The sequence below is a fragment of the Carcharodon carcharias genome (genome assembly GCF_017639515.1).
Source record: "Carcharodon carcharias isolate sCarCar2 chromosome 24 unlocalized genomic scaffold, sCarCar2.pri SUPER_24_unloc_24, whole genome shotgun sequence".
In the NCBI taxonomy this organism is placed as follows: domain Eukaryota; kingdom Metazoa; phylum Chordata; class Chondrichthyes; order Lamniformes; family Lamnidae; genus Carcharodon; species Carcharodon carcharias.
In genome coordinates this window covers 153,667-179,630 of record NW_024470600.1, presented here as the reverse complement: position 1 = coordinate 179,630, position 25,964 = coordinate 153,667, and the positions used below count along the sequence as shown (strand labels likewise).

General features: G+C 53.8%; 1 protein-coding gene across 1 annotated transcript in view; it reads left to right on the top strand.

Annotated features, from left to right (window-relative positions):
• Window positions 1-423: 423 nt before the first annotated feature.
• LOC121273530 (ankyrin repeat domain-containing protein 13D-like) overlaps window positions 424-25,964 on the top strand; it is a gene marked incomplete at its 5' end in the record, with an annotated part of 113,391 nt that continues 87,850 nt past the window's right edge. The window contains 6 exons of the mRNA XM_041180706.1: window positions 424-505; window positions 5,188-5,255; window positions 9,801-9,931; window positions 11,797-11,954; window positions 15,487-15,642; window positions 16,335-16,492. Of these exons, the coding sequence (XP_041036640.1) occupies window positions 424-505; window positions 5,188-5,255; window positions 9,801-9,931; window positions 11,797-11,954; window positions 15,487-15,642; window positions 16,335-16,492 (753 nt within the window). The remainder of the gene's footprint in view (window positions 506-5,187; window positions 5,256-9,800; window positions 9,932-11,796; window positions 11,955-15,486; window positions 15,643-16,334; window positions 16,493-25,964) is intronic.

Genomic DNA, 25,964 nt, shown 5'->3' with positions numbered 1-25,964 from the left:
TCTCTCCCCGCCCGCGCTCTCTCTCCCCGCCCGCGCTCTCTCTCCCCGCCCGCGCTCTCTCTCCCCGCCCGCGCTCTCTCTCCCCGCCCGCGCTCTCTCTCCCCGCCCGCGCTCTCTCTCCCCGCCCGCGCTCTCTCTCCGGGCATGCTCTCTCCCACCCGCACTCTCTCCCCGTGCGCTCTCTCCCCGCGTGCTCTCCCCCGCCTGCGCTCTCCTGACGCTCTGTCTCCGGGGGCACACTCTCCCTCCGCCCATCCTCTTTCCCCCCCCCCCCCCACCATGCACCCTCTCCCCCATGCGCACTATCACCACCGCCTCCTCTCTCCCGTCCTCCCTTCCATTCCCCTGCGTCCCTCGACCTCCGTCTCTCCCACCCCCTCCCCTGGCTTACCCCCCTCCCCTGCCCTAATTCCCCCCTCTCAGGTGTACAGTGCCAGTAATGTGGAGCTTGTCACCCGCACGAGAACCGAGCATCTTTCAGACCAGGACAAGATGAGGATGAAAGGTCAGCAATCCGGAACTCTACCCTCGCTCGGCTGTATTCGATTTGGGAGATCGTAGATTGGGGGTCGGGGGGGGGTGTGCGGGGTCGGGGGGTTGGGGTGGTGGTGTTTGTTGGGGGGGTCTGGGTACACCAGATCACTTTGTGTGTCTCTGCGGACCCCGCGCTCCATGTCGAATCCCACGCTGATCCTGCACCAGCGCAATTTAAAACTTCTATATCCTTGTGTTCAAATCCCTCCATCACCCCTCCCTATCTCTGTCACCCCCTCCAGTCCCCTACACCCCTCCCCATCTCTGTCACCCCCTCCAGTCCCCTACAACCCTCCCCATCTCTGTCACCTCCTCCAGCCCCTATAACCCTCCCTATCTCTGTCACCCCCTCCAGCCCCTACAACCCTCCCCATCTCTGTCACCTCCTCCAGCCCCTACAACCCTCCCTATCTCTGTAACCTCCTCCAGAACCTACACCCCTCCCCATCTCTGTCACCCCCTCCAGCCCCTACAACCTCCCTATCTCTGTAACCTCCTCCAGACCCTACAACCCTCCCTATCTCTGTAACCTCCTCCAGACCCTACAACCCTCCCTATCTCTGTAACCTCCTCCAGACCCTACAACCCTCCCTATCTCTGTCACCCCCTCCAGCCCCTACAACACTCCCTATCTCTGTAACCTCCTCCAGCCCCTATAACCCTCCCTATCTCTGTAACCTCCTCCAGCCCCTACAACCCTCCCTATCTCTGTAACCTCCTCCAGCCCCAACAACCCTCCGTTTCTCTGTAATCTCCTCCAGCCCCGACAACCCTCCCTATCTCTGTAACCTCCTCCAGCAACTACAACCCTCCCTATCTCTGTAACCTCCTCCAGCCCGTACAACCCTCCCTATCTCTGTAACCTCCTCCAGCTCCTACAACCCTCCCTATCTCTGTCACCCCCTCCAGCCCCAACAACCCTCCCTATCTCTGTCACCCCCTCCAGCCCCTACAACCCTCCCTATCTCTGTCACCCCCTCCAGAACCTACAACCCTCCCTATCTCTGTCACCCCCTCCAGAACCTACAACCCTCCCCATCTCTGTCACCCCCTCCAGAACCTACAACCCTCCCTATCTCTGTCACCCCCTCCAGAACCTACAACCCTCCCCATCTCTGTCACCCCCTCCAGCCCCTACAACCCTCCCCATCTCTGTCACCCCCTCCAGAACCTACAACCCTCCCCATCTCTGTCACCCCCTCCAGCCCCTACAACCCTCCCCATCTCTGTCACCCCCTCCAGAACCTACAACCCTCCCTATCTCTGTCACCCCCTCCAGAACCTACAACCCTCCCCATCTCTGTCACCCCCTCCAGAACCTACAACCCTCCCTATCTCTGTCACCCCCTCCAGAACCTACAACCCTTCCCATCTCTGTCACCCCCTCCAGCCCCTACAACCCTCCCCATCTCTGTCACCCCCTCCAGAACCTACAACCCTCCCTATCTCTGTCACCCCCTCCAGAACCTACAACCCTCCCTACCTCTGTCACCCCCTCCAACCCCTACAACCCTCCCCATCTCTGTAACCCTCCTCCAGCCCCTACAACCCTCCCCATCTCTGTCACCCCCTCCAGCCCCTACAACCCTCCCCATCTCTGTCACCCCCTCCAGCCCCTACAACCCTCCCCATCTCTGTCACCCCCTCCAGCCCCTACAACCCTCCCCATCTCTGTCACCCCCTCCAGCCCCTACAACCCTCCCTATCTCTGTCACCCCCTCCAGCCCCTACAATCCTCCCTATCTCTGTAACCTCCTCCAGCCCCTACAACCCTCCCTATCTCTGTCACCCCCTCCAGAACCTACAACCCTCCCCATCTCTGTCACCCCCTCCAGCCCCTACAACCCTCCCCATCTCTGTCACCCCCCTCCAGAACCTACAACCCTCCCTATCTCTGTCACCCTCTCCAGAACCTACAACCCTCCCCATCTCTGTCACCCCCTCCAACCCCTACAACCCTCCCCATCTCTGTCACCCCCTCCAGAACCTACAACCCTCCCCATCTCTGTAACCCTCCTCCAGCCCCTACAACCCTCCCCATCTCTGTAACCTCCTCCAGCCCCTACAACCCTCCCCATCTCTGTCACCCCCTCCAGCCCCTACAACCTTCCCCATCTCTGTCACCCTCTCCAGCCCCTACAACCCTCCCTATCTCTGTCACCCCCTCCAGAACCTACAACCCTCCCCATCTCTGTCACCCCCTCCAGCCCCTACAACCCTCCCCATCTCTGTCACCCCCTCCAGAACCTACAACCCTCCCTATCTCTGTCACCCCCTCCAGAACCTACAACCCTCCCTATCTCTGTCACCCCCTCCAACCCCTACAACCCTCCCCATCTCTGTCACCCCCTCCAGCCCCTACAACCCTCCCCATCTCTGTCACCCCCTCCAGCCCCTACAACCCTCCCCATCTCTGTCACCCCCTCCAGCCCCTACAACCCTCCCCATCTCTGTCACCCCCTCCAACCCCTACAACCCTCCCCATCTCTGTCACCCCCTCCAGCCCCTACAACCCTCCCCATCTCTGTCACCCCCTCCAGCCCCTACAACCCTCCCCATCTCTGTCACCCCCTCCAGCCCCTACAACCCTCCCCATCTCTGTCACCCCCTCCAGCCCCTACAACCCTCCCCATCTCTGTCACCCCCTCCAGAACCTACAACCCTCCCCATCTCTGTCACCCCCTCCAGCCCCTACAACCCTCCCTATCTCTGTCACCCCCTCCAGCCCCCTACAACCCTCCCTATCTCTGTAACCTCCTCCAGCCCCTACAACACTCCCTATCTCAGTAACCTCCTCCAGCCCCTACACCCCTCCCTATCTCTGTAACCTCCTGCAGCCCCTACAATCCTCCCTATCTCTGTAACCTCCTCCAGCACCTACAACCCTCCCTATCTCTGTAACCTCCTCCATCCCCTACAACCCTCCTTATCTCTGTAACCACCTCCAGCCCCTACACCCCTCCCTATCTCTGTAACCTCCTCCAGTCTCTACAACCCTCCCTATCTCTGTAACCTCCTCCAGCCTCTACAACCCTCCCTATCTCTGTAACCTCCTCCAGTCTCTACAACCCTCCCTATCTATGTAACCTCTTCCAGCCCCAACAACCCTCCCTATCTCTGTAACCTCCTCCAGCCCCTACACCCCTCCCTATCTCTGTAACCTCCTCTAGCCCCTACAACCCTCCCTATCTCTGTAACCTCCTCCAGCCCCTACAACCCTCCCTATCTCTGTAACCACCTCCAGCTCCTACAACCCTCTCTTTCTAAGTTCCTCCCTACAGTCTGCCACACAATATTCCATCTGAGCCCTAATCAAGTATTGAGGGAGATAGGACTTAGGAGCAGGAGTAAGGCCATTCAGCCCCTCGAGCCTGCTCCACCATTCAATAAGATCATGGCTGATCTGAACGTAACCTCAAACCCAGTTAGCTGTCAAGTTTTTAAAGGATTTGTAAAGTTTGAGAATGAATTCTTTAATTTTTACTCTTTGTCCACATTTACATTATCTTTATCTTTGTGGTGCACTCTCACACGCTCTCTCTCTTCTCCTGTTTCTCTCTGTCTCACTCTCATACTCTCTCTCTGTCTGCTTCTCTCTGTCTCTCTCTCTCTCTCCACCTGCTTTTCTTTCTGTCTCTCCCTCTGTCTCTCCCTCTCTCTCCCTCTGTCTCTCCCTCTGTCTCTCCCTCTGTCTCTCCCTCTGTCTCTCCCTCTGTCTCTCCCTCTGTCTCTCCCTCTGTCTCTCCCTCTGTCTCTCCCTCTGTCTCTCCCTCTGTCTCTCCCTCTGTCTCTTTCTCTGTCTCTCTCTCTGTTTCTCTCTCTGTCTCTCTCTGTTTCTCTCTGTCTCTCTCTGTTTCTCTCTCTCTTTCTCTCTGAGTCTCTCTCTCTGTTTCTCTCTCTGTCTCTGTTTCTCTCTCTGTCTCTGTTTCTCTCTCTGTCTCTTTCTGTTTCTCTCTCTGTGTCTCTCTCTCTCTGTCTCTCTCTTTTTCTCTCTGAGTCTCTCTCTCTGTTTCTCTCTCTCTTTCTGTCTCTCTCTCTCTCTGTCTCTCTCTCTCTCTTTCTGTCTCTGTCTCTCTGTTTTTCTCTCTCTGTCTCTCTCTTTCTCTTTGTCTTTCTCTCTGAGTCTCTCTCTGTTTCTCTCTCTCTCTGTTTCTCTCTCTCTGTCTCTCTCTGTTTCTCTCTCCCTCTCTCTCTGTTTCTCTCTCTTTGTCTCTCTCTCTGCCTCTCTCTGTTTCTCTCTCTTTCTGTCTCTCTCTCTCTCTGTCTCTCTCTCTCTGTCTCTCTCTCTCTGTTTTTCTCTCTGTCTGTCTCTCTGTTTCTCTCTCTCTGTCTCTCTCTCTTTCTCTCTGAGTCTCTCTCTGTTTCTCTTTCTCTCTGTTTCTCTTTCTCTGTTTCTCTTTCTCTCTGTTTCTTTTTCTCTCTGTTTCTCTGTCTCTCTTTCTCTCTCTCTGTTTCTCTCTCTCTTTCTCTCTGTCTCTCTCTCTCTGTCTCTCTCTCTCTCTCTCTGTTTCTCTCTCTCTGTTTCTCTCTCTCTGTCTCTGTCTCTCTCTGTCTCTGTCTCTCTGTCTGTCTCTCTCTCTCTCTCTCTCTCTCTCTGTCTCTCTCTCTCTCTCTTCCCCCCACCCTCCACCTTTCCCTCTTTCCTTATTACAGGCACCAAGACACCTCTGCAGTCGTTCCTGGGCCTTGCTGAACAGCATGTCACGGCTCCGCAGAACGGGGTAAGTGAGTGAATGGGGAAATGGTCAGTAAAGGGTTAAGGCCACACTGGTGCCTTCTAACCCCATGGGAAGCATGGTTCTGTTGGAAGGAGGGTTCAGGGTCACTCGGGTGTTGGACTGGATACGAACACACGACCATTCGAATTAGGAGCAGGAGGAGGCCATTCAGCCCTTCGAGCCTGCTGTCCCTTTCAATAAGATCGTGGCTGATCTGATTGTGGCATGAACTCCACTTTCCCCCCACTACCCTCTCCCCAATCCCCTATAATCCTCGACCCACCACCTTGTCGATCAGAAACCTGTCTGCCTCAGCCTTGAATATATTCAGTGACCCGGCCCCCACTGCTCTCTGGGGGCGGGGGGGGGAGAGAGAATTCCACAGACTCACGACCCTCCGAGAGAGGAAATTCCTCCTCATCTCCGTCTTCAACGGGAGACCCCCTCGTTCTGAAACTGTGCCCCACCCTCCCCTCATTCTAGATTCCCCTCCCCCAACCAGGGGTAAACATCCTCTCAGCATCCACCCTGTCAAACCCCCCTCCCTCCCTCTCTCCAGAATCTGATATATTTCAATAAGACCACCCCTCATTCTTCTAAACTCCAATTGGGTACAGGGCCCAACCTGCTCACCCTTTCCTCATCGGACAAACCCCCTTCACCCCAGGAATCAGCCCAGTAAACCTTCTCTGAATGGCCTCCAATGTGAGTGTATCGATCCTTCGGTAAGGAGACTGAAACTGTCCACAAGACACCAGGAGCGGGCTCACCAACGCCCTGTACAGTTGGAGCAAGACTTCCAGACTTTTATACTCCAGCCCCCCTCGCAATAAAGACCAACATTGCACTTCCCTCCCGAATCACTTGCTGCAGCTGCAGACTAACTCATTGTGATTGATGTACCCGGACACCCAGGTCCCTCTGTACCTCAGAGTTCTGCAATCTCTCTCCATGTAAATAGTATTCTGATTTTCTATTCTTCCTGCCAAAGTGGACAAGTTCACATTATGCTCCCATCTGCCAAGTTTTTGCCCACTCACTTAATCTACCTCTGTCCCTTTGTGGACTCCTTCTGCCCTCTTCACAAGTTACCAGCTTTGTGTCATTAGCAAATTTTTTTATTATTATTCATTCATGAGATATGGGCTTCACTGCCTGAGCTAATACTTATTGCCCCCTTGAGAAGGTGGGTGGGTGATCTGCCTTCTTGAGCCGCTGCAGTCCCCGTGTGGTGTAGGTACACCCACCTTGCTGTTAGGGAGGGAGTTCCAGGATTTTGTCCGTGTGGTGTAGGTACACCCACAGCGCTGTTAGGGAGGGAGTTCCAGGATTTTGTCCGTGTGGTGTAGGTACACCCACAGCGCTGTTAGGGAGGGAGTTCCAGGATTTTGTCCGTGTGGTGTAGGTACACCCACGGCGCTGTTAGGGAGGGAGTTCTAGGATTTTGTCCGTGTGGTGTAGGTACATCCACGGCGCTGTTAGGGAGGGAGTTCCAGGATTTTGTCCGTGTGGTGTAGGTACACCCACAGCGCTGTTAGGGAGGGAGTTCCAGGATTTTGTCCATGTGGTGTAGGTACACCCACAGCACTGTTAGGGAGGGAGTTCCAGGATTTTGTCCGTGTGGTGTAGGTACACCCACAGCGCTGTTAGGGAGGGAGTTCCAGGATTTTGTCCGTGTGGTGTAGGTACACCCACGGCGCTGTTAGGGAGGGAGTTCTAGGATTTTGTCCGTGTGGTGTAGGTACATCCACGGCGCTGTTAGGGAGGGAGTTCCAGGATTTTGTCCGTGTGGTGTAGGTACACCCACAGCGCTGTTAGGGAGGGAGTTCCAGGATTTTGTCCATGTGGTGTAGGTACACCCACAGCACTGTTAGGGAGGGAGTTCCAGGATTTTGTCCGTGTGGTGTAGGTACACCCACAACGCTGTTAGGGAGGGAGTTCCAGGATTTTGTCCATGTGGTGTGGGTACACCCACCTCACTGTTAGGGAAGGAATTCCAGGATTTTGACCCAGCGACAGTGAAGGAACGGCCAATATATTTCCAAGTCAGGATGGTGAGTGGCTCGGAGAGGAACTTCCAGGTGGTGGTGTTCCCCATGTGTCTGCTGCCCTTGTCCTTCTAGATGGTAGTGGTCGTGGGTTTGGGCAGCGCTGTCGAAGGAGCCTTGGTGAGTTGCTGCAGTGCATCTTGTAGATGGTACACACAGTGCTGCTACTGTGCGTCGGTGGTGGAGGGAGTGAATGTTTGTGGATGGGGGGGGGCCGATCAAGCGGGGCTGCTTTGTCCAGCCAGACAAAGCTACCATACATTCAGTCCCTTCGTCCAAGTCTTGGATATAAATTGTAAGTGCAGCTACCGGGCCCCGTATCCAGGAAGCTCGGGGCTGGACATGTACCAGGTACAGGGATTTTCAGGATTTTGGGTCCTGGAGAGGGGGTGGGAGAGGGGTTGGGGGGAGGGGGGGGAGGGCCGGTGGGGGGGTAGGTGGTAGGTGCAGGTGGGCTGGGGTGGGGGGTGGAATCGGATAACTTAAAGCCGGGCTGATTCCTCCAGCGAGCTGGACTCAGCAGTGGGATGGGGAAAGGAAGGGATGAGGGTTGGACCAGGCCGGCTTCCACCGTTTATTCTCGGAACCAAAGAGCCGGAGATCGGTGCGCCTCGGCCCGGATATGACGGACGCCAAGTGCCTGACGGGCACTGTCGCTTCCGGGGCAGGACCCGCTTTTCGGGTCCTTCCCGATTTTGGGATAGCTGGCTAAAGGGGGTCCGGCGCCTGTATTTGAGGACCCAGCACTGATCCCTGCCACACTCCTCTCGTCACATCTTGCCAATCCGAAAATGACCCATTTATGCCTACTCTCTGTTCCTCTTAGTGAACCAATCATCTCTCCGCGCTAATATGTTACCCCTTGCACCCGCGAGCTCTTTCTTTGCTCGTGGCGTCTTGCCAAGTGCCTTCTGGGAATCTAAATGCAGCACATCCACAGGTTGCCCTTCATCCACGTTACTTGTTACTTGCTCAAAGAACACTAATAAATTAGTCAAAACACGATTTCCCTTTCACAAAACCATGTTGACTGTACCTGATTATATTAAGACTTTCCAAGTGCCTCCCTCTGTAACCTCCTTTAATAATAGATTCCAGTATTTTCCCAATGTCTAACTGGCCTTGTAGTTTCCTGCTTTTTGCCTCCTCCTTTACTTGAATAGAGGAGTCGCATTCGCTCTTTTCCAACCCGATGGGACCTTTCTAGAACCTAGGAAATTTAGCTCTAATCATTTTCTCAGTACCCTTTCCCTGGCAATTGGAACTGTCCCAAGTCCCTCCCTCCCTTTGACCGTCTGATTTCACGAGTATTTCTGGCCATCTATTTATTGTGTGCTCGACAGCGAAGACAGACACCAAATATCTGAATTGAAATATCTGTTCAATTCACCTGCCATTTCCTTATTTTCTGTTATTAATTCCCTGTTGTCACTCTCCAGAGGACCAACGCTCACTTTACTTAATCTTTTTCCTTTTTAAATACCTGTAGAAACTCTTGCCATCAGTTTTCATATTTCTAGCTAGCTTTCACTCCTACTCTTAATTTCTCCCTCCTTCTTAATCTTTTGGTCATTCTTTGCTGCCCTTTATATTCTGTCCAATCTTCTGACCCTGCCACCCATCTTTGTGGAATTATACGCTTTTCCTTTCAATCAGGGATGGTGTGTCCCTTCCCTGAGAGTCTTTCCTTCTCACTGGAATGAATCTTTCCTGAGTATCCTGAAATCTCTCCTTAAACGCCCTCCACTGCACCTCCGCCGACCTACCCCTTAACATGACCTCCCGGTTCACACGAGCCAGCTCTGTCGTCACGCCCTCGTAATTGCCCTTATCTAAGTTTAAAACACTAGTCTTAGACCCACTCCTCTCTCCTTCAAGCTCAGAATGAAGTTCCAATCGCGTTATGATCACTGCTACCGTCACGACGGGCAGGACCTTGCCCTTGGCGGGCAGGCTCGGGATGGGCACCGCACCGCAATTTCATGCTGGCGGGCCAATTACGTTGGGGGGGGGGCTGGTGAGGGTGAGCTGGGCGAGCGAGCGAGCGCTGCATAATCCACCTGAGGCACGGAGCTGCCTCAGAGAGATGAAGAGATATATAGAAAAAGGTAATAAAACTTGGCTCCTCATGTGACTCCGTCGCACGAGCAGGGACAAGTTAGTAACGGGAAATTAAAGCTTTTTTTTGATTTTTGTTTAGTCGCCACTGGAAACCTCATCCCACCCGCGGATGAGGTTTCCAAAAAAAGCGTAAAGGCCGCTTGGCCTTTTTCAGCTGCCCCGCCACGTCAGCCGATAACACCACCGCCTCAACAGGGGCGGTCAAGCACGGTGACCTTTCACCTCCTTTTGGCCTGTGGGGGTCAAATCGTAGCGGCGGAGGCGGAGCTGTGGGGGCGCAGGAGAACGCCCCTCTCTGGGAGTCGTGTTTGCGAGCCGTGGAAGGAGTTGCGCGCGAGGTAGCGCGCCCACCGCTGACTTTCCCGTTGGGACGTTTCAGGCCCACGTGACTCAGAGTGCCAACTCCACCAACCCGACTGCCATCACCCCCGAGGAGTATTTCGACCCGAATTTCGAACTCCAGGCCCGTGACATCGGACGGCCCGTCGAGCTGACCAGCAAGATTCAACGGTGAGTCGGTTATTGGCTTCAGCGGCGCCCATGTGCTCCTCTAGCCTTCAGCCAGCATGAGCCCCAAGCTGTCGCCACTCAGATTCAACTGGGCCCCAGGCTCAGGGTCACTCAGGGCCAACTAGGCCCCAGGCTCAGGGTCACTCAGGGCCAACTGGGCCCCAGGCTTGAGTCACTCAGGGCCAACTAGGCCCCAGGCTTGAGTCACTCAGGGCCAACTAGCCCCCAGCCTCGGGCCACCCAGGGTCAACTAGGCCCCAGGCCAAGGCCACTCAGGATCAACTAGGTCCCAGGCTCGGGTCACTTGGTCAACTGGGCCCCAGACTCGGGGTCATTCAGGGTCAACTAGACCCCAGGCTCGAGTCACTCAAGATCAACTAGGCCCCAGTCTCGAGTCACTCAAGATCAACTAGGCCCCAGGCTCGAGCCACTCAAGATCAACTAGGCCCCAGGCTCGAGTCACTCAAGATCAACTAGGCCCCAGGCTCGAGTCACTCAAGATCAACTAGGCCCCAGGCTCGAGTCACTCAAGATCATCTAGGCCCCAGGCTCGGGCCACTCAGGGTCAACCAGACCCCAGGCTCAGGTCACTCAGGGTCAACTAGACCCCAGGCTCAGGTCACTTGGTCAACTGGGCCCCAGACTCAGGGTCATTCAGGGTCAACTAGGCCTCAGACTCGTCACTCAGGGTCAATTAGGCCCAGGCCAAGGCCAGTCAGGGTCAACTAGGCCCCAGGCTCGGGTGACTGAGTAAACTAGGCCCCAGGCTCGGGTGACTGAGTAAACTAGGCCCCAGGCTCGAGTCACTCAATGTTGGATTTGAGCTGTGTGCAGCCGCCTGGACTGACTGTTAACGAATTGTGAGGTATAAAATTCTGACTCCGTTTCTGTTTCTCTCTCACTCCATGCTTTCCCTCGCCACTGCTTCTGTCCCTCTCTCTATCCTCGGTGTCTCTCTCCCTCCTTCGCCCTCACTCGCACTCTCTGTCTCTCCCTCATGCTCGCTTTCACTCTTCCCCTCGCTCGCTCTCTTTTCCTTGCTTGCTTTCTCCCTCCCTCGCGCACTCTTTGCCTCACTCACTCCCTTTCACACGCTCCCTCTTTGCCTCATTCGTTCTCTCGCTCTCGTGCTCACTCTCTCTCCCGCTTTTGTTGTTGCTCTCTCTCCCACACTTGCTCCCTCTGTCCCTCTGTTTCTGCTTTCTCTCTTGCTCGCTCCTCCCTCACTCATTTTCCCTCGCTTGCTCTCTCGCTCTCTGTCCCTCACTCCCTCTCTCTCTCTCTATCTCTCTCTCTCTCTCTCTCTCTCTCTCCCTCGTTCTCTATCATCCTCCTTCATGCTCACTGACTCCCTCTGGCTTTCCCTTTCTCTCTGTCTCCCTCTCTTTCTCTCCCTCTTTGTGTGTGTGTGTCTCTCTCTCTCTGTCTTTTTCTGTCTTTCTCTGCCTCTCTGTCACCCTTTCTCTCGCTGTTGTTTCCCCCCCATTGTCGATCTCTCTCCCTCGATCTCTCCCTCCCTCACGTTGTTTCTCTCCCTCACTCACTCTCTCCTGCTTTCCCTCTCTCTCTGTGTCTCTCTCTGTCTTTCCCTCCCACCGTCTCTCTCCCACTCTCTCTCTCTCTCTCTCCCCGTACCTCTCTCTCCCTGTGAATCTGTCTTCCTCCCTCTCACTCTCCCTCTGTCTGTCTTTCCCTCCCCCGTCTCTCCCTCTCCCTACTGTCCCTATCTCTCTTTATCTCATTGTCTATATCTCTCTCTCCCTCTCTCTGTATCTTTCTGTCTGTTTCTCTCACACTCTCTCTCTCTCGCTCTCTATCTCTCTGTTTCTCTCTCTCTCTCTCCTTCTCCCTCTCTCTCTCTACAGGTTTAAAGCTAACCTCTGGCTCTGTGAGGATCATCCCCTCTCCCTCGTTGAGCAAGTGACTCCGATCATTGACCTCATGGCGATCAGTAATGCCCACTTTGCCAAATTACGTGACTTCATCACCCTGAAATTGCCCCCTGGCTTCCCTGTCAAAATAGGTGAGTGCTCGAGAGGTCAGTACTGAGGGAGCGCCGCACTGTCGGAGGGTCAGTACTGAGGGAGCGCCGCACTGTCGGAGGGTCAGTACTGAGGGAGTGTCGCACTGTCGGAGGGTCAGTACTGAGGGAGTGCCGCACTGTCGGAGGGTCAGTACTGAGGGAGTGTCGCACTGTCGGAGGGTCAGTACTGAGGGAGTGCCGCACTGTCGGAGGGTCAGTACTGAGGTAGGGCCGCACTGTCGGAGGGTCAGTACTGAGGGAGCGCAGCACTGTCAGAGGGTCAGTACTGAGGGAACGCCGCACTGTCGGAGGGTCAGTTCTGAGGGAGCAACGCACTGTCGGAGGGTCAGTACTGAGGGTGTGCCGCACTGTCGGAGGGTCAGTACTGAGGGAGTGCCGCACTGTCGGAGGGTCAGTACTGAGGGAGTGCCGCACTGTCGGAGGGTCAGTACTGAGGGAGCAACGCACTGTCGGAGGGTCAGTACTGAGGGAGTGCCGCACTGTCGGAGGGTCAGTACTGAGGGAGTGCCGCACTGTCAGAGGGTCAGTACTGAGGTAGCACCGCACTGTCGGAGGGTCGGTACTGAGGGAGCGCCGCACTGAGGGAGGAACAGTACTGAGGGAGTGCCACGCTGTCGGAGGAACAGTACTGAGGGAGTGCTGCACTGTCGGAGGGTCAGTAATGAGGGAGTGCCGCACTGTCGGAGGGTCAGTAATGAGGGAGTGCCGCACTGTCGGAGGGTCAGTACTGAGGGAGTGCCGCACTGTCGGAGGGTCAGTACTGAGGTAGGGCCGCACTGTCGGAGGGTCAGTACTGAGGGAGTGCCGCACTGTCGGAGGGTCAGTTCTGAGGGAGCAACGCACTGTCGGAGGGTCAGTACTGAGGGAACGCCGCACTGTTGGAGGGTCAGTACTGAGGGAACGCCGCACTGTCGGAGGGTCAGTTCTGAGGGAGCAACGCACTGTCGGAGGGTCAGTACTGAGAGAGTGCTGCACTGTCGGAGGGTCAGTACTGAGGGAACGCCGCACTGTCGGAGGGTCAGTACTGAGGGAACGCCGCACTGTCGGAGGGTCAGTTCTGAGGGAGCAACGCACTGTCGGAGGGTCAGTACTGAGGGAGTGCTGCACTGTCAGAGGGTCAGTACTGAGGGAGTGCCGCACTGTCGGAGGGTCAGTACTGAGGGAGCAACGCACTGTCGGAGGGTCAGTACTGAGGGAGTGCCGCACTGTCGGAGGGTCAGTACTGAGGGAGTGCCGCACTGTCGGAGGGTCAGTACTGAGGGAGTGCCGCACTGTCGGAGGGTCAGTACTGAGGGAGCGCTGCACTGTCAGAGGGTCAGTACTGAGGGAGTGCCGCACTGTCGGAGGGTCAGTACTGAGGTAGCACTGCACTATCGGAGGGTCAGTACTGAGGGAGCGCCGCACTGAGGGAGGAACAGTACTGAGGGAGCGCCGCACTGTCGGAGGGTCAGTACTGAGGGATTGACACACTGTCGGAGGGTCAGTACTGAGGGAGTGCCGCACTGTCGGAGGGTCAGTACTGAGGGAACGCCGCACTGTCGGAGGGTCAGTTCTGAGGGAGCAACGCACTGTCGGAGGGTCAGTACTGAGGGAGTGCCGCACTGTCGGAGGGTCAGTACTGAGGGAGTGCCGCACTGTCGGAGGGTCAGTACTGAGGGAGCAATGCACTGTCGGAGGGTCAGTACTGAGGGAGTGCCGCACTGTCGGAGGGTCAGTATTGAGGGAGTGCCGCACTGTCGGAGGGTCAGTACTGAGGGAGTGCCGCACTGTCGGAGGGTCAGTACTGAGAGAGTGCCGCACTGTCGGAGGGTCAGTACTGAGGGAGCGCTGCACTGTCAGAGGGTCAGTACTGAGGGAGCGCTGCACTGTCAGAGGGTCAGTACTGAGGGAGTGCTGCACTGTCAGAGGGTCAGTACTGAGGGAGTGCCGCACTGTCGGAGGGTCAGTACTGAGGTAGCACTGCACTGTCGGAGGGTCAGTACTGAAGGAGCGCCGCACTGAGGGAGGAACAGTACTGAGGGAGCGCCGCACTGTCGGAGGGTCAGTACTGAGGGATTGACACACTGTCGGAGGGTCAGTACTGAGGTAGTGCCGCACTGTCGGAGGGTCAGTACTGAGGGATTGACACACTGTCGGAGGGTCAGTACTGAGGGAGTGCCGCACTGTCGGAGGGTCAGTACTGAGGGAGTGCCTCACTGTCAGTGGGTCAGTATTGAGGGAGCGCCGCACTGTCAGAGGGTCAGTACTGAGGGAGCGTCGCACTGTCGGAGGGTCAGTACTGAGGGAGTGCCGCACTGTCGGAGGGTCAGCACTGAGGGAGTGCCGCACTGTCGGAGGGTCAGCACTGAGGGAGTGCCGCACTGTCGGAGGGTCAGCACTGAGGGAGTGCCGCACTGTCGGAGGGTCAGTACTGAGGGAGTGCTGCACTGTCGGAGGGTCAGTACTGAGGGAGTGCCGCACTGTCGGAGGGTCAGTACTGAGGGAGTGCCGCAATGTCGGAGGGTCAGTACTGAGGGAGCGCTGCACTGTCAGAGGGTCAGTACTGAGGGAGTGCCGCACTGTCGGAGGGTCAGTACTGAGGTAGCACTGCACTGTCGGAGGGTCAGTACTGAAGGAGCGCCGCACTGAGGGAGGAACAGTACTGAGGGAGCGCCGCACTGTCGGAGGGTCAGTACTGAGGGATTGACACACTGTCGGAGGGTCAGTACTGAGGGATTGACACACTGTCGGAGGGTCAGTACTGAGGGAGTGCCGCACTGTCGGAGGGTCAGTACTGAGAGATTGACACACTGTCGGAGGGTCAGTACTGAGGGAGTGCCGCACTGTCGGAGGGTCAGTACTGAGGGAGTGCCTCACTGTCAGAGGGTCAGTACTGAGGGAGTGCCGCACTGTCAGAGGGTCAGTACTGAGGGAGTACCGCACTGTCGGAGGGTCAGTACTGAGGGAGTGCCGCACTGTCGGAGGGTCAGTTCTGAGGGAGCAACACACTGTCGGAGGGTCAATACTGAGGGAGTGCCGCACTGTCAGAGAGTCAGTACTGAGGGAGCGCCGCACTGTCAGAGGGTCAGTACTGAGGGAGCGCCGCACTGTCGGAGGGTCAGCACTGAGGGAGCGCCGCACTGTTGAAGGGTCAGCACTGAGGGAGTGCCGCACTGTCGGAGGGTCAGTACTGAGGGAGTGCCGCACTGTCGGAGGGTCAGCACTGAGGGAGTGCCGCACTGTCGGAGGGTCAGCACTGAGGGAGTGCCGCACTGTCGGAGGGTCAGTACTGAGGGAGCGCCGCACTGTCGGAGGGTCAGTACCGAGGGAGAGCCGCACTGTCGGAGGGTCAGTACTGAGGGAGCGCCGCACTGTCGGAGGGTCAGTACTGAGGGAGAGCCGCACTGTCGGAGGGTCAGTACTGAGGGAGTGCCGCACTGTCGGAGGGTCAGTACTGAGGGAATGCCGCACTGTCGGAGGGTCAGTACTGAGGGAGCGCCTCGCTCTCTGTCTCTCTCCATTCCTGTTGCAGAAATCCCGCTGTTCCACGTGTTGAATGCCCGGATCACGTTCGGGAATCTCTGTGGCTGCGACGAGGCTGTCAGCACGTTGAGGGTAGTCGGTGACCCCGCTGCTCCGAGTGACGAGGGCCAGGGAGCCTCGGGGACCGCAGACTCCTGCCGCCAAGGTAACCATCCTCCGGTCTGCTGGGGTGTGCCCCATGGGTCTGACGCTCCCCCCCTTCCCCTCATCCCAAGCCTGAACCGCCGCTGAGTGACCCCGTGGGATCTTTCAAAATCCGCTCTCTGGTGGGATGTGGTCGCCTCACCGGCTAGGCCAGCACCTGGGGCCCGGTCTCTCGTTGCCTTTGACCTGCGCGGCCTCGCCCGGCCATTTCCGAGGGGCAGGTAAGGGTCGACCACATGGCCGCGGGGTCTGGTAGTCACGTGTAGGCCCGGAGCGGGTAAGGAGGGCAGATTTCCCTCCCCTAAAGGGGGACGTGAGAGAACCAGATGGGGCTGTTAACGACAATCGGCGATCGTCTCATTGTCACCGCTTACCGAGATTAACTTTATCATTCCAGATTTCGTTCACTGAATTTAAATTCCGCCGGCCGCCCCGGCGGGATTTGAACCCTTGTCCCCAAAGCATGAGGCTGGGCCTCTGGATTACTAGTCCATTGACATCAGCACTAAACCTCCATCTTGGATCTCGGGCAGTGTATCCGTCGTTTGCAATCTTGTCTTTCTCATTCTGTCTCTCTCTCTCTCCCTCTCTCTCTCTCTCTCTCTCTCTATCCCTCGTTCCTCCCTTCCCCCCACCGCCCCCAATCCTCTGTTCCGCCTCTTCCCCCCCCCCCCCCCCCCCCCCAACCCACAGTAGGAAAATGTGAAGTGGACCCCTCGGTGTTCGAGGTGCCCCGGGGCTACACAGTGGTGGGTACGGGGCGTAGTGAGCCAATGAGGGACGAGGACGATGACCTCCTGCAGTTTGCCATCCAGCAGAGCCTGCTGGACACCGGGACCGAGACGGAGCAGGTGAGACCCGGCGCGTGGACAGGGCGGTGGGGGGAGGGGCTGGTGTGTTGGGAGGTTACTGGGCGGGGCTTGAGTTTTGTGTGTGTGTGTGTGTGGGGGGGGGCAGTGGGATGGGGTGGGTAGTGGACGTTGGGTGTTGGTGGGTGAGGTTGAGAATTTTTTTGGAAGCGTTTCGGTGTTTGGGGGTGTTTACGTCCCTGTGCTGGGTGTGTGGGTGGGTTTGTCTGGGTGAGTGTTTTGGGGTGGATCTGTTTGTGTGAATGTTTGAGTATTGGGCATTTGGGGGAGTGTTTGGGTGAGTGTTTGGTGATTGGGTGTTTGGGGGAGTGTTTGGTATTTGGGGGAGTGTTTGGTATTTGGGGGAGTGTTTGGTGTTTGGGGGAGTGTTTGGTGTTTGGGGGAGTGTTTGGTGTTTGGGGGAGTGTTTGGTGTTTGGGGGAGTGTTTGGTGATTGGGGGCGTGTTTGGTGATTTGGTGTTTGGGGGTGTGTTTGGTGATTGGGTATTTGGGGGAGAGTTTGGTGATTGGGTATTTGGGGGAGTGTTTGGTGATTTAGCGTTTGGGGGAGTGTTTGGTGATTGGGGGCGTGTTTGGTGATTGGGTGTTTGGGTGAGTGTTTGGGGGAGTGTTTGGTGATTGGACATTTGGGGGAGTGTTTGGTAATTGGGCGATTGGGGGACTGTTTGCTGATTGGGCATTTGGGGGAGTGTTTGGTGATTGGGTGTTTCAATGAGTGTTTGGGGGAGTGTTTGGTGATTGGGTGTTTCAATGAGTGTTTGGGGGAGTGTTTGGTGATTGGGTGTTTGGTGATTGGGTGTTTTGGGTGTTTGGTGATTGGGTGTTTGGTGATTGGGTGTTTGAGGAAGTGTTTGGTGATTGGGTGTTTGGGGGAGTGTTTGGGTGTTTGGGGGAGTGTTTGGTGATTGGGTGTTTGGGGGAGTGTTTGGTAATTGGGTGTTTGGTGTTTGGGGGAGTGTTTGGTGTTTGGGGAAGTGTTGGTGATTGGGTGTTTGGTGTTTGGGGGAGTGTTTGGTGTTTGGGTGTTTGGGGGAGTGTTTGGTGATTGGGTGTTTGGTGATTGGGTGTTTGGTGATTGGGTGTTTGGTGATTGGGTGTTTGGTGATTGGGTGTTTGGTGATTGGGTGTTTGGTGATTGGGTGTTTGGTGATTGGGTGTTTCAATGGGTGTTTCAATGGGTGTTTGGTGATTGGGTGTTTGGTGATTGGGTGTTTGGTGATTGGGTGTTTGGTGATTGGGTGTTTGGTGATTGGGTGTTTGGTGATTGGGTGTTTGGTGATTGGGTGTTTGGTGATTGGGTGTTTGGTGATTGGGTGTTTGGTGATTGGGTGTTTGGTGATTGGGTGTTTGGTGATTGGGTGTTTGGTGATTGGGTGTTTTGGGTGTTTGGTGTTTGGTGTTTGGGTGTTTGGTGATTGGGTGTTTGGGGAAGTGTTTGGTGATTGGGTGTTTGGTGTTTGGGAGAGTGTTTGGTGTTTGGGTGTTTGGTGTTTGGGTGTTTGGTGTTAGGGTGTTTGGTGTTAGGGTGTTTGGTGTTTGGTGATTGGGTATTTGGTGATTGGGTATTTGGTGATTGGGTGTTTGGTGATTGGGTGTTTGGTGATTGGGTGTTTGGGGGAGTGTTTGGTGATTGGTGGAGTGTTTGGTGATTGGGGGAGTGTTTGGTGTTTGGGGGAGTGTTTGGTGATTGGGGGCGTGTTTGGTGATTTGGTGTTTGGGGGTGTGTTTGGTGATTGGGTATTTGGGGGAGAGTTTGGTGATTGGGTATTTGGGGGAGTGTTTGGTGATTTAGCGTTTGGGGGAGTGTTTGGTGATTGGGGGCGTGTTTGGTGATTGGGTGTTTGGGTGAGTGTTTGGGGGAGTGTTTGGTGATTGGACATTTGGGGGAGTGTTTGGTAATTGGGCGATTGGGGGACTGTTTGCTGATTGGGCATTTGGGGGAGTGTTTGGTGATTGGGTGTTTCAATGAGTGTTTGGGGGAGTGTTTGGTGATTGGGTGTTTTGGGTGTTTGGTGATTGGGTGTTTGGTGATTGGGTGTTTGAGGAAGTGTTTGGTGATTGGGTGTTTGGGGGAGTGTTTGGGGGAGTGTTTGGTGATTGGGTGTTTGGGGGAGTGTTTGGTAATTGGGTGTTTGGTGTTTGGGGGAGTGTTTGGTGTTTGGGGAAGTGTTGGTGATTGGGTGTTTGGTGTTTGGGGGAGTGTTTGGTGTTTGGGTGTTTGGGGGAGTGTTTGGTGATTGGGTGTTTGGTGATTGGGTGTTTGGTGATTGGGTGTTTGGTGATTGGGTGTTTGGTGATTGGGTGTTTGGTGATTGGGTGTTTGGTGATTGGGTGTTTCAATGGGTGTTTGGTGCTTGGGTGTTTGGTGCTTGGGTGTTTGGTGCTTGGGTGTTTGGTGCTTGGGTGTTTGGTGATTGGGTTTTTGGGTGAGTGTTTGGATGAGTGTTGGGTTAATGGGAGAGTGTTTGTTGATTGGGTGTTTAAATGAGTGTTTGTTGATTGGGTGTTTAAATGAGTGTTTGTTGATTGGGGGTTTAGATGAGTGTTTGGTGATTGGGGGTTTAGATGAGTGTTTGGTGATTGGGTGTTTAGATGAGTGGTGATTGGGTGTTTGGTGACTGGGTGTTTGGTGACTGGGTGTTTGGTGACTGGGTGTTTGGTGATTGGGTGTTTGGTGATTGGGTGTTTCAATGGGTGTTTGGTGATTGGGTGTTTGGTGATTGGGTGTTTGGTGATTGGGTGTTTGGTGATTGGGTGTTTGGTGATTGGGTGTTTGGTGATTGGGTGTTTGGTGATTGGGTGTTTGGTGAATGGGTGTTTGGTGTTTGGTGTTTGGGTGTTTGGTGATTCGGTGTTTGGGGAAGTGTTTGGTGATTGGGTGTTTGGTGTTTGGGAGAGTGTTTGGTGATTGGGTGTTTGGTGTTAGGGTGTTTGGTGATTGGGTATTTGGTGTTTGGGTGTTTGGTGATTCGGTGTTTGGGGAAGTGTTTGGTGATTGGGTGTTTGGTGTTTGGGAGAGTGTTTGGTGATTGGGTGTTTGGTGTTAGGTGTTTGGTGATTGGGTATTTGGTGATTGGGTGTTTGGTGATTTGGTGATTGGGGGAGTGTTTGGTGATTGGGGGAGTGTTTGGTGATTGGGGGAGTGTTTGGTAATTGGGTGTTTGGTGTTTGGGGGAGTGTTTGGTGTTTGGGTGTTTGGGGAAGTGTTGGTGATTGGGTGTTTGGTGTTTGGGGGAGTGTTTGGTGTTTGGGTGTTTGGTGTTTGGGTGTTTGGTGATTGGGTGTTTGGTGATTGGGTGTTTGGTGATTGGGTGTTTGGTGATTGGGTGTTTGGTGATTGGGTGTTTGGTGATTGGGTGTTTGGTGATTGGGTGTTTGGTGTTTGGTGTTTGGGTGTTTGGTGATTGGGTGTTTGGGGAAGTGTTTGGTGATTGGGTGTTTGGTGATTGGGTGTTTGGTGATTGGGTGTTTGGTGATTGGGTGTTTGGTGATTGGGTGTTTGGTGTTAGGGTGTTTGGTGTTAGGGTGTTTGGTGTTAGGGTGTTTGGTGTTTGGTGATTGGGTATTTGGTGATTGGGTGTTTGGTGATTGGGTGATTGGGGGAGTGTTTGGTGATTTGGGGAGTGTTTGGTGATTGGGGAAGTGTTTGGTGATTGGGGAAGTGTTTGGTGATTGGGTGTTTGGTGTTTGGGGGAGTGTTTGGTGTTTGGGTGTTTCGGGGAGTGTTTGGTGATTGGGTGTTTGGTGATTGGGTGTTTGGTGATTGGGTGTTTGGTGATTGGGTGTTTGGGGGAGTGTTTGGTGATTGGGGGAGTGTTTGGTGATTGGGGAAGTGTTTGGTGATTGGGTGTTTGGTGTTTGGGGGAGTGTTTGGTGTTTGGGTGTTTCGGGGAGTGTTTGGTGATTGGGTGTTTGGTGATTGGGTGATTGGGGGAGTGTTTGGTGATTGGGGGAGTGTTTGGTGATTGGGGGAGTGTTTGGTGATTGGGGGAGTGTTTGGTGATTGGGGAGTGTTTGGTGATTGGGTGTTTGGGGGAGTGTTTGGTGATTGGGTGTTTGGGGGAGTGTTTGGTGATTGGGTGTTTGGGGGAGTGTTTGGTGATTGGGTGTTTGGGGGAGTGTTTGGTGATTGGGTGTTTGAGGGAGTGTTTGGTGATTGGGTGTTTGAGTGAGTGTTTGGTGATTGGGTGAGTGGTGGAGTGTTTGGTATTTGGGGGAGTGTTTGGTGATTGGGCGTTTGGGGGAGTGTTTGGTGATTGGGGGCGTGTTTGGTAATTGGGTTTTTGGGTGAGTGTTTGGATGAGTGTTGGGTTAATGGGAGAGTGTTTGTTGATTGGGTGTTTAGATGAGTGTTTGGTGATTGGGGGTTTAGATGAGTGTTTGGTGATTGGGGGTTTAGATGAGTGTTTGGTGATTGGGGGTTTAGATGAGTGTTTGGTGATTGGGTGTTTAGATGAGTGTTTGGTGATTGGGGGTTTAGATGAGTGTTTGGTGATTGGGGGTTTAGATGAGTGTTTGGTGATTGGGTGTTTAGATGAGTGTTTGGTGATTGGGTGTTTAGATGAGTGTTTGGTGATTGGGTGTTTGGTGATTGGGTGTTTGGTGATTGGGTGTTTGGTGTTTGGTGTTTGGTGTTTGGTGATTGGGTGTTTGGGGAAGTGTTTGGTGATTGGGTGTTTGGGTGAGTGTTTGGATGAGTGTTGGGTTAATGGGAGAGTGTTTGTTGATTGGGTGTTTAGATGAGTGTTTGGTGATTGGGGGTTTAGATGAGTGTTTGGTGATTGGGGGTTTAGATGAGTGTTTGGTGATTGGGGGTTTAGATGAGTGTTTGGTGATTGGGTGTTTTGATGAGTGTTTGGTGATTGGGGGTTTAGATGAGTGTTTGGTGATTGGGGGTTTAGATGAGTGTTTGGTGATTGGGTGTTTAGATGAGTGTTTGGTGATTGGGTGTTTAGATGAGTGTTTGGTGATTGGGTGTTTGGTGATTGGGTGTTTGGTGATTGGGTGTTTGGTGATTGGGTGTTTGGTGATTGGGTGTTTGGTGATTGGGTGTTTCAATGGGTGTTTGGTGATTGGGTGTTTGGTGTTTGGTGTTTGGGTGTTTGGGTGTTTGGGGAAGTGTTTGGTGATTGGGTGTTTGGTGTTTGGGAGAGTGTTTGGTGATTGGGTGTTTGGTGTTAGGGTGTTTGGTGTTAGGGTGTTTGGTGATTGGGTGTTTGGGGGAGTGTTTGGCGATTGGGGGAGTGTTTGGCGATTGGGGGAGTGTTTGGCGATTGGGGAAGTGTTTGGTGATTGGGTGTTTGGTGTTTGGGGGAGTGTTTGGTGTTTGGGTGTTTCGGGGAGTGTTTGGTGATTGGGTGTTTGGTGATTGGGTGTTTGGTGATTGGGTGTTTGGTGATTGGGTGTTTGGGGGAGTGTTTGGTGATTGGGGGAGTGTTTGGTGATTGGGGGAGTGTTTGGTGATTGGGGGAGTGTTTGGTGATTGGGTGTTGGGGGAGTGTTTGGTGATTGGGTGTTTGGGGGAGTGTTTGGTGATTGGGTGTTTGGGGGAGTGTTTGGTGATTGGGTGTTTGGGGGAGTGTTTGGTGATTGGGTGTTTGAGGGAGTGTTTGGTGATTGGGTGTTTGAGGGAGTGTTTGGTGATTGGGTGAGTGGTGGAGTGTTTGGTATTTGGGGGAGTGTTTGGTGATTGGGCGTTTGGGGGAGTGTTTGGTGATTGGGGGCGTGTTTGGTGATTGGGTTTTTGGGTGAGTGTTTGGATGAGTGTTGGGTTAATGGGAGAGTGTTTGTTGATTGGGTGTTTAAATGAGTGTTTGTTGATTGGGGGTTTAGATGAGTGTTTGGTGATTGGGGGTTTAGATGAGTGTTTGGTGATTGGGGTTTAGATGAGTGTTTGGTGATTAGGTGTTTAGATGAGTGTTTGGTGATTGGGTGTTTGGTGATTGGGTGTTTGGTGATTGGGTGTTTGGTGATTGGGTGTTTCAATGGGTGTTTGGTGCTTGGGTGTTTGGTGCTTGGGTGTTTGGTGCTTGGGTGTTTGGTGATTGGGTGTTTGGTGATTGGGTGTTTGGTGATTGGGTGTTTGGTGATTGGGTGTTTGGTGATTGGGTGTTTGGTGTTTGGTGTTTGGTGTTTGGGTGTTTGGGTGTTTGGGTGTTTGGGTGTTTGGTGATTGGGTGTTTGGGGAAGTGTTTGGTGTTTGGGAGAGTGTTTGGTGTTAGGGTGTTTGGTGATTGGGTATTTGGTGATTGGGTGTTTGGTGATTGGGTGTTTGGGGGAGTGTTTGGTGATTGGGGGAGTGTTTGGTGATTGGGGGAGTGTTTGGTGATTGGGGGAGTGTTTGGTGATTGGGTGTTTGGTGTTTGGGGGAGTGTTTGGTGTTTGGGTGTTTCGGGGAGTGTTTGGTGATTGGGTGTTTGGTGATTGGGTGTTTGGTGATTGGGTGTTTGGTGATTGGGTGTTTCAATGGGTGTTTGGTGATTGGGTGTTTGGTGATTGGGTGTTTGGTGATTGGGTGTTTGGTGATTGGGTGTTTGGGTGTTTGGTGATTGGGTGTTTGGGGAAGTGTTTGGTGATTGGGTGTTTGGTGTTTGGGAGAGTGTTTGGTGTTAGGGTGTTTGGTGATTGAGTGTTTGGTGATTGGGTGTTTGGTGATTGGGTGTTTGGGGGAGTGTTTGGTGATTGGGGGAGTGTTTGGTGATTGGGGGAGTGTTTGGTGATTGGGTGTTTGGTGTTTGGGGGAGTGTTTGGTGTTTGGGTGTTTCGGGGAGTGTTTGGTGATTGGGTGTTTGGTGATTGGGTGTTTGGTGATTGGGTGTTTGGTGATTGGGTGTTTGGTGTTTGGTGTTTGGTGTTTGGTGATTGGGTGTTTGGGGAAGTGTTTGGTGATTGGGTGTTTGGTGTTTGGGAGGGTGTTTGGTGTTTGGTGATTGGGTATTTGGTGATTGGGTGTTTGGTGAATGGGTGTTTGGGGAAGTGTTTGGTGATTGGGTGTTTGGTGTTTGGGAGGGTGTTTGGTGTTTGGTGATTGGGTATTTGGTGATTGGGTGTTTGGTGATTGGGTGTTTGGGGGAGTGTTTGGTGATTGGGGAATGTTTGGTGATTGGGGAAGTGTTTGGTGATTGGGGAAGTGTTTGGTGATTGGGTGTTTGGTGTTTGGGAGAGTGTTTGGTATTTGGGTGTTTCGGGGAGTGTTTGGTGATTGGGTGTTTGGTGATTGGGTGTTTGGTGATTGGGTGTTTGGTGATTGGGTGTTTGGTGATTGGGTGTTTTGGGGAGTGTTTGGTGATTGGGTGTTTTGGGGAGTGTTTGGTGATTGGGTGTTTTGGGGAGTGTTTGGTGATTGGGTGTTTGGGGGAGTGTTTGGTGATTGGGTGCTTGGGGGAGTGTTTGGTGATTGGGTGTTTTGAGGAGTGTTTGGTGATTGGGTGTTTTGGGGACTGTTTGGTGATTGGGTGTTTGGGGCAGTGTTTGGTGCTCGGGTGTTTGGGGGAGTGTTTGGTGCTCGGGTGTTTAGGGGAGTGTTTGGTGCTCGGGTGTTTGGGGAAGTGTTTGGTGCTCTGGTGTTTGGGGAAGTGTTTGGTGCTCGGGTGTTTGGGGAAGTGTTTGGTGCTCGGGTGTTTGGGGAAGTGTTTGGTGATTGAGTGTTTGGGGGAGTGTCTGGGGATCGGGTATTTGGGGGAATGTTTGGTGATTGGGTGTTTGGTGATTGGGTGTTTGGGGCAGTGTTTGGTGATTGGGTGTTTGGGGCAGTGTAGGTGATTGGGCATTGGGTGAGTATTTGGTGATTGGGTGTTTGGGGGAGTATTTGGTAATTGGGTGTTTGGGGGAGTGTTTGGTGATTGGGTTGAATGTTACGGTGAGTGGGGATTGGGTGATACGATGAGAATTTGGCGATTGTCGTGGTGTTAGGTTAAGTGCTTGGCGATTTGGTTGGGTGTTGCAGTGAGTGTTTGGGGATTGGGTTGGGTGTTATGGTGAGCGCTGGCGATCGGGTTGGGTGTTAGGGTGAGTGTTTGGGGATTGGGTTGGGTGTTAGGGTGAGTGTTTGGGGATTGGGTTGGGTGTTACGGTGAGTGTTTGGGGATTGGGTTGGGTGTTAGGGTGAGTGTTTGGGGATTGGGTTGGGTGTTACGGTGAGTGTTTGTGGATTAGGTTGGGTGTTAGGGTGAGTGTTTGGGGATTGGGTTGGGTGTTACGGTGAGAGTTTGGGGATTGGGTTGGGTGTTAGGGTGAGTGTTTGGGGATTGGGTTGGGTGTTAGGATGTGTGTTTGGGGATTGGGTTGGGTGTTACGGTGAGTGTTTGGGGATTGGGTTGGGTGTTAGGGTGATTGTTTGGGGATTGTGTTGGGTGTTAGGGTGAGTGTTTGGGGATTGGGTTGGGTGTTAGGGTGATTGTTTGGGGATTGGATTGGGTGTTAGGGTGAGTGTTTGGGGATTGGGTTGGGTGTTAGGGTGAGTGTTTGGGAATTGGGTTGGGTGTTAGGGTGAGTGTTTGGGGATTGGGTTGGGTGTTACGGTAAGTGTTTGTGGATTAGGTTAGGTGTTAGGTTGGGTGTTAGGGTGAGTGTTTGGGGATTGGGTTGGGTGTTACGATGAGTGTTTGGGGATTGGCTTGGGTGTTAGGGTGTGTGTTTGGGGATTGGGTTGGGTGTTACGGTGAGTGTTTGGGGATTGGGTTGGGTCTTACGGTGAGTGTTTGGGGATTGGGTTGGGTGTTACGGTGAGTGTTTGGGGACTGGGTTGGGTGTTAGGGTGAGTGTTTGGGGAATGTGTTGGGTGTTACGGTGAGTGTTTGGGGATTGGGTTGGGTGTTAGGGTGAGTATTAGGGGATTGGGTTGGATGTTACGGTGAGTGTTTGGGGATTGGGTTGGATGTTAGGGTGAGTGTTTGGTGATTGGGTGTTTTGAGGAGTTTTTGGTGATTGGGTGTTTTGGGGACTGTTTGGTGATTGGGTGTTTGGGGCAGTGTTTGGTGCTCGGGTGTTTGGGGGAGTGTTTGGTGCTCGGGAGTTTGGGGGAGTGTTTGGTGCTCGGGAGTTTTGGGGAGTGTTTGGTGCTCGGGTGTTTGGGGAAGTGTTTGGTGCTCTGGTGTTTGGGGAAGTGTTTGGTGTTCGGGTGTTTGGGGAAGTGTTTGGTGCTCGGGTGTTTGGGGAAGTGTTTGGTGATTGAGTGTTTGGGGGAGTGTCTGGGGATCGGGTATTTGGGGGAATGTTTGGTGATTGGGTGTTTGGTGATTGGGTGTTTGGGGAAGTGTTTGGTGATTGGGTGTTTGGGGCAGTGTAGGTGATTGGGCATTGGGTGAGTATTTGGTGATTGGGTGTTTGGGGGAGTATTTGATGATTGGGTGTTTGGGGGAGTGTTTGGTGATTGGGTTGAATGTTACGGTGAGTGGGGATTGGGTGTTAGGATGAGAATTTGGCGATTGTCGTAGTGTTAGGTTAAGTGCTTGGC